General features: G+C 39.5%; 1 protein-coding gene across 3 annotated transcripts in view; it reads right to left on the bottom strand.

Annotated features, from left to right (window-relative positions):
* SLC9A3 (solute carrier family 9 member A3) overlaps nt 1–15010 on the bottom strand; it is a 59693-nt gene extending 44683 nt beyond the window's left edge. For all 3 annotated transcript variants that reach the window (XM_087765909.1, XM_087765901.1, XM_009475379.2), the window contains exon 1: nt 14590–15010. In XM_087765909.1, coding sequence (XP_087622035.1) covers nt 14590–14785 — 196 coding nt within the window. In that variant the 5' untranslated portion in view covers nt 14786–15010. The remainder of the gene's footprint in view (nt 1–14589) is intronic.
* Nucleotides 15011–15354: the final 344 nt, after the last annotated feature.

Genomic DNA, 15354 nt, shown 5'->3' with positions numbered 1-15354 from the left:
GAAAGGTTAGCATGCAAAAGGAAGTTCACAAGGAGATTAGTTTAAACTGATTTTCCACAGTGAAGAAAGGAGGGGGAAAAAAAATTACTAAAGCTGTATTTGAAGTAGCTCACAACTCAAACTTTTTAGTTAATGAAGATGACTGCTTATTTCAGGAAAAAGGGACGGTAGAAACCAGATGCAAATCTCTTACTAACTAAAAAACAACATCCCAGAATGTCACACACATAGACTAAACATGATACACAGTACAAAGTCATACCAACATAGGATTCTTTGCTTTATGTAGGAAAATGTCCTTTATATAGTCAGATCACTTCCAACATGGAATAAAGATTTTGCATACACTCCTAAAAACATCTGTGCAAAAATTCATTTTTGGGGAGCAGTAAGAATTCAGTATGACTCAAATGTTACACCTAGTATATGTACAGTAGTGCCTCTTTTTCTCTTCTATTACCACATATATATGAGCTAAACTTCAATAGAATCATAGAATAGTTTGGGTTGGAAGGGACCTTCAAAGGCCATCTAGTCCAACTCCCCCACCAATGAGCAGAGACATCTTCAACTAGATCAGGTTGTTCAGAGCCCTGTCCAACCTGACCCTGAATATTTCCAGGGATGGGGCATCTACAAACTCCCTGAGCAACCTGTTCCAGTAGTTCACCACCCTCATTGTAAAAAATTTCTTCCTTATATCTAGTCTAAATCTACCCTTGTTTAGTTTAAAACCATTACCCCTTGTCCTATTGCTACAGGCCCTACTAAAATCTCTGTCCCCATCTTTCTTATAAGGTCCCTAATTTAAGTATTGAAAGGCCTCAATAAGGTCTCCCCAGAGCCTTCTCTTCTCCAGGCCGAACAACCCCAACTCTCTCAGCCTGATCTCATAGGAGAGGTGTTCCATCCCTCTGATCATTTTTGTGGCCCTCCTCTGGACCCACTCCAACAGGTCCATGTCTTTTCTGTGTGGAGGACTCCAGAGCTGGATGCAGTACTCCAGGTGGGGTCTCACGAGAGCAGAGTAGAAGGACAGAATCACCTCCCTTGACCTGCTGGCCACATTTCTTTTGATGCAGCCCAGGATACAGTTGGCTTTCTGGGCTGCAAGCTCACATTGTCGGCTCATGACCAGTAAAGGGATTTAAATTATTTACACACAGATAAATCATAAATGAGAGAAAGCTTATAACCGAAAAAAAAATATATATATATACGTGGACTTAATTCTAAAAGGATTAGTGTAGCATCTTCATATCAAATGCCAAGATGAGCTCTGGAAAAAAAATGCTGGAGTGGAAAAGCATCAACCTGACAGAAAGACCTAGCTGAACTGACACTGCTTTATACCAACTGTGAAATAAGAAAAATGCAGGCAGGTTAGTCATGCTTTTGTTCCAAAACAGAAAGTGTCGTAAACAGCCAAACTTCATAATTTTCTGGTAATATTGTTTTTTCCATTAATCTCTTGAAACCTGAATATACTGCTAGTCCTGATAGGGAAGAAAAAAAAAGATGAACAAATGCCAAGACAGAAGCCAAGTTTCAGGTGAATTTTCCTTAAATCTATGGATTCTCCACTTTCTGCCTTGTTCACTAGCATCTACGTAATCATATGATATACAGGATATATTTTACTATTTTCATTTCAGTTGTGAGTGTTTAGTTTGTCAGCAACTGAATCTGCTTGATGATTTATCTGTACTTCCATTATATTCTTAACTGATAAGCAGTTCCCAAAGTATAGGGCTCTTTACCAAACTTCTTTCAACCCCAGGTACAGATACTGTGTTTTAGGCACTACAGCATGACCACTACTGTTGGCTGTAGTACTACTTCACTTGACTATAATCATAAAACATTTATCAGATAAGGGCATATAGACAAGATTCTACTGACTTTCAACACATTGGGATCCTCCATCGTATGACACGGAACACATGCTACATTAGGCAGTAAGAGGAAAATATAGCCATATATCATTCATCCTTACTTTTGGGTAGGTCTTTCCTGACATAAGAGCTTCAGTACCAATACACAAGCTGAGTTTCCACCTACAGTGGCAGCTTTATCTTGGACTGGTTTTAATCTTTACTTCTAAATCACAATAAACAGAAGGAAACGTCATACTTCCTCCTGCTGTTTTTACATCCTCATACTTTCAAACACCAAAAAGCATTTTTCAAGTGAACATGCCTTGGAAACTATGTTTTTTAGTAAGGTCAGCTATCCTGTATTCCTTAGGAAAGGCTGAAGAATTGAGATGCTTTAATGAGTGCTCAAAAAGAATAGTTTTGTCTCAAAACAAAAAGCTTTAGCTTTTCACTTAATTACCATTTTCTTCAGTACAAGTATTCAAGACATGAAAACAAGATGTACTTCTGTTTACTGAAATACTAGGGAACATAAGGTTGCAGATAAGATTAATTCATTATGTACTAATGAATTGCTGCTCCCTTTAACTGTATCAGAAATGTGACAGCCCTTTTTTTAGACCCATATGAAGTGTAATAACCTCATCCTCAGATCAGAAAATGTCTGAAAATTGATTGAATTAACTTGAGTGGGGGAGAGGGGGAAGGTGAATTACAAAGCATTTATCTTTCACTGACTTCAATGCTATATCTATCACACTGTGAGAAAAAAAAAAAAAAGTGTAGTTTCTGAACTTGATATATTCTTTATTTCTAATAAAAATTTTGGAAGAGTGCAGACCTTTTTTCTAAATATTATCAAGAAGAAAGTAACAAAACCAGCCTTCTCTTTCTGGACATTTTTACTGCATAAAAAAGGGAAGTTTTCACCACTACAGGATACAAGTTTCAGGCTGTTATGGATGATACACAACCAGTTAGATAACTGGCCTGAGTGAGATACCACCTTCCTTGTTTTACAACCTATCTTTCATTCTTGTCTTGAATCATAAGACTTTGCTGTGTGAGAGATTGTGTAACACAGAAGTAAAAAGAAAAAAAAAAAAGGTAAATACTAAAATAGAAAAGCACTTCGAACTCTGCAATTGTGGATAGCAGCACCACACTGGTTTTTTTAAACCTGTTAGGTATAATCATGTACAGATCAGCAACAATGCAGCAACTGGCACATACATAATCCACCTTTAAAAAGTCCAGATAAAATGAAGATCTATAAGGTTATTGGGAGCAGATAGAAAGGTAGCTCCCTGATTTGAAGGAATAATTAGCATAACATTGATGAGAACAACGTGATGCTGACTATTCATCTTGTCTGAGAAATGCCTTATTAGTGGGGGAAAAACTAAGCCTTGCTATGGATATTCTTCTTACGGCTCTAAAAAGTAACATCCTCTAAGATACACTGTATTCCACAGGACAACATGTGGAGCCACTGGATGAGTTCGCCTGAGGACAGATTGCCCAAGAGAAAAAGCTATCCTGCTGAAGACCTATACAGCAAAGTCTAAAAAATCTTATATTGCTAATTCATGGTAAGAGATTATGACTAATGGACATATTGATAGAATCTGTCAGGCAGTAGTTTATGACAAAATCCTTTCAATGAATGGAAGATATGTTAACAGAAAACCTCTGATGATAGTCAAATTTTTTCTTCTTTATGATAACAAAACAACAGGAATTAAGAACATAAGAAATTAATTAATACATTTATTTCTTAGACACTGAATGTAAATATCTACACACTTTCTGCTCTTTTATTTTTCCCCTCACAATCTAATTACATAATTTTTATGCAAAATACATAATAGCACTCTTATCTGTAGCTTCCATCCTGCCCTTTCTCTTACAGTACTTTCTGTCCTACTTTTTTATTATTGATCAGTGTACTGATCAACACAAAACTGTTCATTTTTTAAAAATGTAGACTATCTTACTCAGCTTGTTACACTAGAAAGATTGTCCATGCAACTTAAATTAGTTGTTTGCCTATAAAAATATCTATGATTGCTTTTCCACATGGCATCTATGGTAGCAATTATTAAAGAAACATGAGAATAAACACAGCATTTACACAATATTTCTACTTAGAAAAAGAGTACACTGTCCTTTAGTAATGATCATCCATGACAACTAATCTGAACAGATAAATGAGCTCAAAATATCTTCATCTACACTCCAATAATGTACCTTGACAAGATACCAGTTCAACAGTCAAAATGTCCTCCTATCCAGAGTCAGAGCTTGCACAGCCTTTTGTGAAGTGAAATGAAGATAGGAGACATATAAGGAGTATCACATAAGGAAGTGATAGAAGACCACCATGGTCATAACTATCGTGGACTCAAAAATTTCCTGGTCTTTCCTGTAGGAGAGGAAAGAACTGTAGTGGTGGAATATCCACCCATATAGTTTTGCCTGAGGGTTTTTTTGGTTGGTGGTTTGGTTGGTTGGCTGGTTGGTTGGTTTGGGGTTTTACTATTGGTTTGTTTTGGGGCTCTTTTTTTAGGGGAACAAAGGCAGTCTTGTTGAGAAAAATCCCATTAGAAATGGGGAAATTGAGATAGGATTCCAAAGCACCAATGCTGCAATTCAGGTAAGTGGAAGACCCAGAAGACCTACCTAGTACAGAGGAGGACTACAGCAGTGTGCTTTCTGGCATACAGTTGTGGGGAGAAGAGATATTTGTAGGAAACAGATCTATCATCCTGTTCTGCAAGCAGCAGGGAACACTACAACGACCACCTCCAGGTTTACACATGTTCCTGCTGAATCAGCTAGCTACTGCTTGAGCTTGGTACTACCAGTTAATAGATCTCACTGCACATTCCCATCAAGTAATATTATTCATTAGAATATCACTTCATCCTGGAGAATGGTTTGTCTAAAATAAGAGATGGAACTCATACTGTATCAGCTAAGAGAAGGCAGAAGAGTGGGTGAAAGCCATTTGGATGAGAAAATTGAAGCCATTTTGATCAGAAAGCACCCAGGTTAGAGGAGAGCTGCACTTTATGCTGATACCTTGTCATTCCTTTCTTTAATTCATGATGGCATGACCATCATGGCCACCATATGGCCACCATGTATTCTCCTCTGCTCTGTATATTAGCATGCAATTTTGCTCTAGTTAATCAAAGTGCGCTGATTCCACCAAACCAGCATGCAGAAGTGTTGCTTTCTTTGACCAGGCAGGATGTGGATAAAGTTCCATCCGTGTATGAACACTGCTAATTCAAAGACCAGGATCTGCAGGTCTAACTGATAGAGCAACTAATTCTGGCAGCCATTTCCAGGCTCATGAAGGACAAGAAATTCCTCAGGAGTAGTCAGCATGGCTTCACCAAGGGGAAGTCAGGCTTGACCCACCTGGTTAACTTACATGAGTAAATGACAGGCCTGGTAGATGAGGGTAGAGCACTGGCTAGTGTTTACTGGGCCTTCAGTAAGGCCTTTGACACTGTCTCCCATAAGAGCCTGATAACCCCTCAAGCTGTTGCCATAGGGGCTAGATGAACGACAGTGAAAACTGGCTGAATGGCTGGGCCCTGAGGGTGGTGATCAGTGGTGCAAAGTCTAATTGGAGGCTGGTAACTAATGGTGTACCCCGAGGTAAATATGGGTCCGGTCCTGTTCAACATCCTCATTAATGATCTGCATGATGGGACAGAATGTACCCTCAGCAAGTTTACTGATAACACAAAGTTGAGAGGAATGGCTAATAGGCCAGAGGGTCGTGCTACCATCCAGAGGGACCTCAACAGGCTGGAGAAATGGGCTGACAGGAACCTGAGGAAGTTTGGCAAGGAGAAGTGCTCCTGGTGAGGAACAACCCCATGCACCAGATGTATGCTGGGGGCCACCCAGCTGGAAAGCAGCTTAGCAAATAAGGTCTTGAGGGTCCCAGTAGAGATCAAGTTGAACATGAACCAGCAATGTGCCCTTGCAGCAAAGGCGGCTGCTGGTATTCTGGGCTGCATTAGGCAAAGTATTGCCAAGTGGGCCAAGGGAGGTGCTCCTTCCCCTCTACTCAGCACTGGTGAGGCCACCCCTGGACTACCGTGTTCAGTTCTGGGCTCCTCCATACAAGAGAGACATGGGCATACTGGACAGAGCCCAGCAAAGGGCCAGGAAGATGATTAAGGGGCTGGAGCATCTCACATATGAGGAAAGGCTAAGAGAGCTGGAACTGTTTAGCCTGAAGAATGGAAGACTCAAGGGGGAGCCTCATCCATATATAAAATACCTGAAGGGACGGTGCAAAAAGGACAGAGCCAGGCTCTTTTCAGTGGTGTCCAGTGACAGGACCAGAGGCAGTGGGCACAAACTGAAACACAGGAGGTTGCCTCTGAACATCAGGAAACACCTTTTCTCTGTGAGGGTGGCCGAGCATTGACACAGGTTGCCCAGAGTGGTTATGGAGTCTCCATCCTTTGAGATATTCAAAAGCTGTCTGGACATGATCCTGGGCAACCAGATGATCTCCAGAGGTCACTTCCAACCTTAACTATTCTGGGATTCTATGATTCTGTGAACTCTATAGGAGACCCAGGGTCCAGCAAAATATCAAACTGATGCCTGTGTTACAGGACACTATGCATGTATGTCTGTGTTCTTTCTCCCTAGCCATCAGCTTCAGGAGCAGTGTATCGCTGACTAAAGCCTTAAACATAGTTACTTATCACTGACTGACCCAATTTGAAAAATTACTTTTCCCCAGCTCACTACTGTCCCAAAGTCATCTCCAGAACCAAGTAGGATGGAATAGCTGAGGACCAGAGCTATTTCAGTGGAAAATCTGGCAACTTAATTCAAACCAAGTCCTATAGCAGATTAAACTCTAGACTATGCATCAGAACAGAAGAGCAAGCATTCAAACACTGTTTCATTCACTCTGGCGTGAATATTGTAACCACTTAAACCACTAAAGAACATTTATTAAATGAATTTGTTAAGCATACATCTAAGCTGTCAAGGTCTGAAAATCCACATCCAGATATTCAGCAGTACTGCTGTTCCTCTGGAATAGGAGGATTGTAATAGCTCCATACAACTACACGTAGTTTTATGTATGATTGCATAACAACTATACCTCCAGTACAACTGTTAGTATTGATGTACTCACATTAACATAAAGCCATCTTATATCAACCTATGTCATCTAGTCCCTGGAATACTATTATACCACCAAACCAACGTAACAATATTCATTTTAATAAAGGAGTTACAATGTTTTAACTATGACAATATAGTTAACATAAAATCAGTGTTGTGTTTAGACAAGTCCCTACATCAATTTACAATCTGTTTGCACCTGGGAGATTTTAATTATGAAATCGTACTGGCTCAAGACCTTTACAGGTTCCTGAATATTTAATATTTTCCTCAAAGCCCAACTTTTGGAAGTGAATGAATCCATAAAGCTTCCCCTTTCCACTTTTTTTCTACTTTTAAAAAACTCTAATTGAAGCAAAGAAAATCGTAACCAAATGTATCTGAAAATCAGTATATAATCTACTTGGAGATTTTCTTTCTTGGTGTCTGACTACTGCTTAACATTTGGGGTTGACAAAAGGCCAAGGCATTTTTTCTTTCAATAGATAAAAGCAGAAGAACTCATCTAGGCACATATTACTGAATCCAGAATAATTTCTTCTACTTTCAGTTATTGGAAGAAGAAAACTCTCCAGATCCATCTACTTAAAAACCTTGTTTTTGCATAGGCCTTTCAGAATATCTTCCAGTTTTCTTTTTCCGTGAATAAACATTAAATATTCGTGTCTTAATTAAAAGTGTTTCCACTTGAGGTCTTGCATTCCATCTCAGTCGGCTCTTCCTTGTCAGCCTGTAGTTTCAGTATTTATGACTTTACAGTGCTTTACATAACAGCCAATTGGGTATCAAGTCACTCCTTTCATAGGGGTGAATACTCTGTAAGCTGTTTTACGAAAGGAATCAAAATATTACAACACAGCCAACCAGCCATGCTCTGCAGTTTACCAAGACTCTTTTAACAGTCTGTACTTTTAAATGGGTGCCACTTGTTAGCAAGTTGAAGAATAATTAGAGCCCCTAGTTCTTTGAGACATTAGTTTAACTGCAGTACTGCAGAGAGATGAGAAAAATCAGATAAAATATCCTGAAAGAGCAAAAAGAATATTCAGATAAGAAATAGTCTTCTACAACTTGGGACTCAACACTTCATCTGGGAATAGAATAAGCTGTACAGAAACTACAGAAGACCCGAGTAATCCATTACCCCGTTACTTCAGATCAATTAAAATATGGTAAATGGGGAAAAGAAGTTTTGTATTTGAATTCACAACATTTCTTCAAGCAAACTGGTGGTGAAACTCACTGACTTTTGATGGACTTCTGGTGGCATGAGTCAAAACAACTGGAAAAGCAACTTTCTTACTGCCAGGTCAAAGTAATAATTCAGGATTTCCAATACCAGCTTCCCTGCTAAGCATTTCTAACACACAAAGCTCCACAAAAACAAAGGGGACCTCACAAAACCTTTCACTTGAAGAACCTGTGTACACCTGAAAGGGTTTGCTGCTTGCATTCATTACTTGCAGGCCTGTGGTCTGCTGCATTACCGTATGAGAGATTTATGGTCACTTCGGGGGTTTGTAGATCGCTCTTAGTAATAAGTGGCTTTAGCTCTGAAGACAGTAAATCAATGGTTTCAGCAATCCTAAGACTATAGTATTAAAGGATTCCATTGTTCTACAGAGAACGCTGAGCACTTTGCACACAGGTGCCTGAAAGTAATTGATGGCAGAGATCCTTTCTTAGGTATGCATGCTTGAACTGTATTCAATTCAGGGCCATTCTCAAAATGCCATTGTTTTCTTATGTAATTCACACAAGTTGCCATTGTACATTTGCTATTCGTCAGGGGATGTAATCTGAATCTTGTCGAATTATACAGTCCTGATATCTTCTTCCCTACTCTAAATAATTAAGACTTGAGACTTGCAAGACTTGGAGGGGGAGGGGGAGAGAAGAGAGATGTGTGTTTCAGGGAAGCAGGAAGGACAGGAAAAAGATGAGTAAGGTACAAGAGTAAAATGGAAATAAAGTGTGGAAATAGGCCTCCATTTACAGATCATAAATTTAATAAAGGCATGGCTTACACAGTTGTTCCTAGGACTGGAAATACTAAGCTATTATTCTATGTTGGAAATGTTCTTTTCAGCTGCCTAAAATGTTCCATACAAAAGGTAATTCTTTAGAAGGCAGAGATTTTACAGTACTTAACATTCCTAGCTCACAGGTATTCTAAACAGCACTTTACAAGAGGAAATACAGCATCTTACTAAAATGAAGACACCCCTGTTATATACAACATAGTTGCCAGTACAAATTTATAGTGTTTCTATGTAATTGTTTTTAAGATAGATAATAAAAGGCTATATCCAGGAAGGAAATGCATGTGCCTCCCTTATACGTATGCCAACCTGTTCCAGCTTCTACCCAGTTCACAATAAAAGTAAAAGATATATTTTTTCCGTGTTATTTTGTTCAGGATATGGGGGAAGTTAGCCAAGTCCAGACTTCCTAGTCACAATGCAAAGACCTTTTTCATATTATCATCTGCTAATGAAAGCGGCTTTTAACAAGCACTACAATCATGTCTAGTAGTTTAAGCTATGAAGGGTCTGGTAGTATCCTCACCATTTGAGTCTCTGACTCCATTTTCAGTTAAATACTTCCAATAAAGTTCTGCTAAGCATCCTTCAACATTTCTTCCTTAAAATGTTATTTACTGAAGAACTGCTAACAGAAGAGCTATTCTCACATTTTTTGCTTTTATTAAAACAATACCCTAAATCACTTTCTCTAAGTAATTGACACTTTTCACTAGTGCTAAAATGCCAGGAAGAGAAACTTGGGAGTCAAATGGGCTTTTGTTTTGACAGTTTGCTTTGGAGGGAGGAGTATTGATTTCTTAAAAGAAAATATTGCCCCAGGAGTTTAAATTGGATGGGTTGTTAAACCTGCATTTCACAGTTCCTTCCCTAGCCCATCCCTAACATGCTTAAAATTCTCCACAGCAATTGTTTCTGTTAACAAAATATTCTGAAGAGCTCCTTTCTCAGAATAGTTTGAGACAATATGAAGGGGCCTGGGCATGCAGAAACTAGAGCATTTGTAGGTATCCGTATCTCTGTAAGCTTAGAGATACAGTGTGTTTTACAGCTCGTGTCCTCCTGGGGTCTCAATAGCTGATGGACTCAACAAGTCCATCTGACACAGTATCTTTTTGAGATATCACTAGGCTAGCCTTCTCCTAAGTGTTTGTTTATAGTTATTGAATCACTTCTTCCCCCTCCTCCAAAGTATTGTGGCATTCCTGAAGATGGATTTACCAGCTGCCCTGGATTCAAATTTCACTCCCACTTTTAAATTTCTAATATAAAAGCCTTTAGAATTTGTGCGCAACTACACAGACATTAAAAAAAGCTTTTGTGACATTCTTAGACTCAGCATAAACTATACGAACAAAAACAGTTGGCAAGAGGTTTAACTCACAGATAATGAAAAGGGTATGCACCTTTCCTCATTCCTGTTCATAGTCGCTCACTCTCCCACCATTTCTTACAGTTGCTTATCTGCTCCACATTGAGCAAGTTCAGGGGGCTAAACAGACAGAAAGACTGCTTTGAAGGTTTTTTTTTTTATTATTTTATTTTGGGACGAGCAATTAACTATCCTTCTGAAAAATATTATAGTACACAAAAGGATTTAAAGAACAAGTAGGAATTTTACAAGTTCCCCAACATAACCTCCAATGACAATATAAATACAATCTCTCTCTATCTCCTAGGATTTTGAACAAGTATAGAAGCATGCAGTGGATATCCCCCAAGTAAAAAGCATACTTTTTTTCTTTGCAATAGACATGGCTTCAGAAATATCCTCATAAAAAATTGTATACAATATTCAGAGTTTAAACTATTTCTTCTCTTGCCCATTTTTAGCTCCCGAGCTGATTATTCCTTTCTTTCTACCTGTTTCCAAAGTTGTTTTCTGATCTCCCTCCCTACTTCTGGCTTTTTCTGTAGCAGACTTTCCTGCCATTGTTTCTATCTTCTACTTGTCTGTTTATTAAAGGGTTATTTTCAAGATGTGATCTATTAAAGATGTATAAAGAAGGAGGAGAGCACATGATGAAGTGAACTTAGAAAGCATGTGCAAGGCTGGTCAGTGTGCATACGTCTTTAACCTTAAATCAGAACTATATTGTGCAAGTATGTTGATTACAAATGTTACATCCTTTATCAAAAAAGTTACAGTAAAAAATGCCCTAGTCTATAACTATATATAAATACAGATATGTATGTATTTGTGTATTCTTTTTTTCATTGGTATTGCTTGTTTCAGCTGAAGAACTGAGGTACCAGGAAGTGGACACCTGGAGTCCACTAGGAGGGTTCTCAGCTGTACCTCATGTACCTTCTTCATATAGATAAGATGTTTTTCTGGCCTAGCTTTACACATGCAAGTAGTTTATTGGCCTTATCCCATAAGGATACTCATTTGTAGTGATAAGAGAGCCTATCAAAAGAGGAAATAAAGATCATTAGCCAAATGATGTACACTGTGTACCTTAGAATGAAGAGTTGGAACATGTCAAGTGAAGAGGGTCAAATCAATTATAGTATGTAAAACAGTACACTGAGATGCTTCAGAAGGTTCATAGTAGACACACACAAATTAATTTATTTCCTATAGTACATGAAAGCCAACTGCATGAAGACTCTTCTTCCACAGTTTCATTTGTAGCAATACTTAGACTTGCCCAAGAGATGTAAGTATTCTTCACATGAAAAAAATAAAGTAAAACAGCAGCTTCCTTCCCACAAAGCCAAAAACACTGGGCACTTTTTCACATATTTGGGATGCTTACAAGATTTCACATACAATAGTTTATGTTGCAGAATACCTTGTCAACACCAATTTACATTCTGAATGTACACAACATGAACATCAAGTCCCAGAAAATCCATGAGAATCTCCTGTTAAATACACATTTCCCCAAGCCATATAACATCATGAACTGAAACTTTAAAAAAAAAAAAAAGAAAACAAAAAAAAAGAAAAAAAACCCAAACAAACAAAAAAACCCCACAAACCCCTAAGGTTATTCTAATGCAAGAGAAGGCAAAGTATTGTCATACACTTTTCATCCCCAGCTACCAATTGCAATTCCCAGAACACCCTTTGCTGACCCAATTGCCTATCATCCACCAGTAAAATAGCTCTCCCAGTCTCTGTAGCCATGGAGAAATGAGCTTGCATGTATAAGAACAGCTCCTCCCCTGCTGAAAAGCCCACAGCATTTTGACTCCACTACCTTTGCCCTCCTTCAGGTAGTAAAGCAAGAGACACAAGGGCAGATGTTCTGTATTTTCTTCCTCAGTTCTTTTCTGTTTTTTGTATGTATAAAACTTCTTTAATCCAGCATAGCATTTTTGCCATTCAAAAATCTTCTGATAGATTTCTGGTCTACTTTCCAGAACCCTTGACACACCAAGGCAGATAGAAGGCTGACAAGCTGTTTTTTTCTGTTCCCTTTCGCATTAACTTATATGAACACCTTCATGCTTTCTTCATTAATAAGCTGTTGAACAGCGAGTGTACATTTTTGCTTTTCTGTATTTTATTTGTGACTGGTGGAGAAAGTAGGAACATTCATAGACTGTCAGTGGAATACAGCAGTTGTCCATTGCTTCTTCAGAGACAATGTCCAGAGTAGTATAGGATTGCAATTACAAATGTGAAGAGAGAAAAGAATGAAGCTTGAGAGGTTTAGGGAAGAAAAATGATGGAGTTGATGATAGATACTATCTACTAGTAAGTGACATGCTCTGTGCACCTCTGAAAGAAGTGCAAACAATTTAAAAACAGAACCAGCAAGATTCAGCTCCTGAACTCCAAGGACAATTAGTGCTTTATCAAGAGTTTATACTGAGGAATTAATGGTAAAATGGCTCATCTTAATCCAAACTAATCTTAATCCAGGCCATTGCAATTTAAATGTAGGACAATCTAACTGTCCTGTTAGCCTCATTGGGTTTCTGACACAGCACTGATATGATTGTGCAGCACTAATATTACTCTGTACAACTGTGACACATGTACAAAGCAGCAAAGCCTTAATAACACAGAGGGCAAATATTTATTTAGAAGAGGATCACAAAAAGAAGGTTCAAATGAGCAACCTGTGTATTAGTTTAGTTAGCACAATTTTATAGGGACTCAATGTTGTCACTGTTTTTTCCTATATCTGGTTTCCCCAGCTTTCTACTTGATATAACCCACTAATAAAAGTCAATTAAGACAAAACTGTATTTTTATGTAATCTAGGTAATGCAGCAACCATCTAAACACAAATTATTAGCAAGGTGTAGTCTAACAGAGATTCAGATAAAGATATTTAGTTATAGATCTATGGTTAAGCAAGTGAAACCCAAAATGCAGGTCTCACTGAAAAATGCTTCACAATATCACCTCTACATGTCTTACTCCTCATTTTTAAAATGTTTTATTTGGATTTGGAGACAGCATTTTCCACCCAAGTCTTACTGTGTTTAGTTTATGTGCTAGACAGAATATACCTAAATACACCATTTTACATCATCTGTTCTCTGTGATACGCAAAATCCATGGAATGTGATTCTGGTATCCCAAATTAGTATTAACCGTACAAGTACAGAAAAGTATTAGTGGGATTTTCAGCTGATCATACCTTCTGAGTTGAGACTGATTTTAGAGATGATTTATTGAAAACTGAAAATGACATTTTCAATGTCAGCCAAACTGGAGGTCTCTTTTTAGATCCAAAGGTAAAAGGACTGAAAATAATAGCATCAAGCGAATAAAATACATTCCAATTAAACAGTGACTCTTCTAGTTCAGCAAACAGTGTTATTAATATGACTGCTTTTGAAAAAGTCAAAGTTCAGAACAGAAGAGTTAGAGCATTTATATAAATTCACTTAAACTACACTGAAGTTAGATTAAGTCCTTGCTTTTCACTGATTCCAATTTCTTGAAGAAAATTCTGTGTGCTTTAAAACTTGTATATTTTCAGCTGCATCAGATGGTCTGATAATACAGATTACCTTTCTCTATAAACTATGCTCTTTCACTAATTCAGCAATGCACTGCAAAGCAGAGAATGCTAAGTTCATATGTGTAGTTTACAGTGTTTATTTTTGATGGTGCTAGCTAATATAGCTACCAATCATAATCAGGAGAATAGACTGTTTATAATCATAATCATATCATAGACTGGAACAGGTATTGTATAAGCAATAAGGCCCGATTTCTGTTCCACTTCTGTAAGAAGTTTTTCCTGAAAGCAACAGTAATGCAAGGTTTCAAGGAATTGCAAGGGTTTGCAAGGAGTCAGATACAGAAGCCACAGTCCTAGGCGCTGAAAATGAACTAGGTAACCCTCTGGGGCAGGTGAAAAAAATCACACTGCTAAGCACCGTGTAGGGCAGTATTATGAAATCAGGACAGAGTACAGTAAACCCCCTGAAAACGGGTCAGTGGACTTATGATAAGCTTTCTTAATTTATGTTGGGTGGGAGAAGGGGAAGGGACATGTATTAATATATAACTCCAGACTCACCGATTTTGGCCAAGCTGGCCACAAGTATCCAGAGTGTAATGATATAAGGGTCCTTGACGTGCTCCCATTTGAAAGAGACGATGGCAAAGCTTTGAGGCTGGCTGCTATTTGCAGGGCTTTCCGAGCTTCTCTGTCCCAGCGCCGCTGGGAGAGCCATCAGCCCCAGGAGGAACCCCACTCCAGATACCTGCCTCATCTCCAAGCCACACAACAAAATCCTGCTTCCCCTTCCCGGAGAAATCCCGCCTCTTCGGAGGTCCTTGAGGGCGAGGTCCTTGTCCCTTCGCAGAGACGCGACTGAGGACTGCGGACCGCGGGACACCGGTGGAGGAGGGGGTCCTGTCCCGCCACCGCCGGCACGGCTGCACCGGCTGGCTCAGGTGCCGCTTTGCACGGGGTGGCCAAGGAGAGGTCAGGGGCTCTGTGCATAGGCAGATGCTTCGAGGTGGGGTCCTGCTGCTTGCCCGCACCTGCCTTTATCAGGCTGCTCCCGAACGGCCGGAGGCGGAGCTTTGCTGCCACTCCCGCGGAGGCTGCCGTGCGGAGGCAGCGATGCCCCGACTGAGCACCTTTCGGGATCGGCAAGGCAGCTCCGTTCCGCCGAGGGGATGACGGCGGCTGCGGGTTGTGTCCACCGCCCCGGCTCGACTCTGGGCACACGGGCGTTGGAAAGAAGTGGCCTTGAGTTTCTGGCGCTAGGGGCCAGGGCTGGGGCGCTCCCGCGGGCATGTCCAAGGGGGAGGCCGGGATCCGTGCTCAGATCGG

Source organism: Nipponia nippon, unplaced genomic scaffold, assembly GCF_047370975.1.
Source record: "Nipponia nippon isolate SJK-2023a ecotype South Korea unplaced genomic scaffold, ASM4737097v1 scaffold_1, whole genome shotgun sequence".
Taxonomy (NCBI): domain Eukaryota; kingdom Metazoa; phylum Chordata; class Aves; order Pelecaniformes; family Threskiornithidae; genus Nipponia; species Nipponia nippon.
Note: the sequence above shows the minus strand (reverse complement) of the source record. Positions and strands in the feature narration are given on the sequence as shown.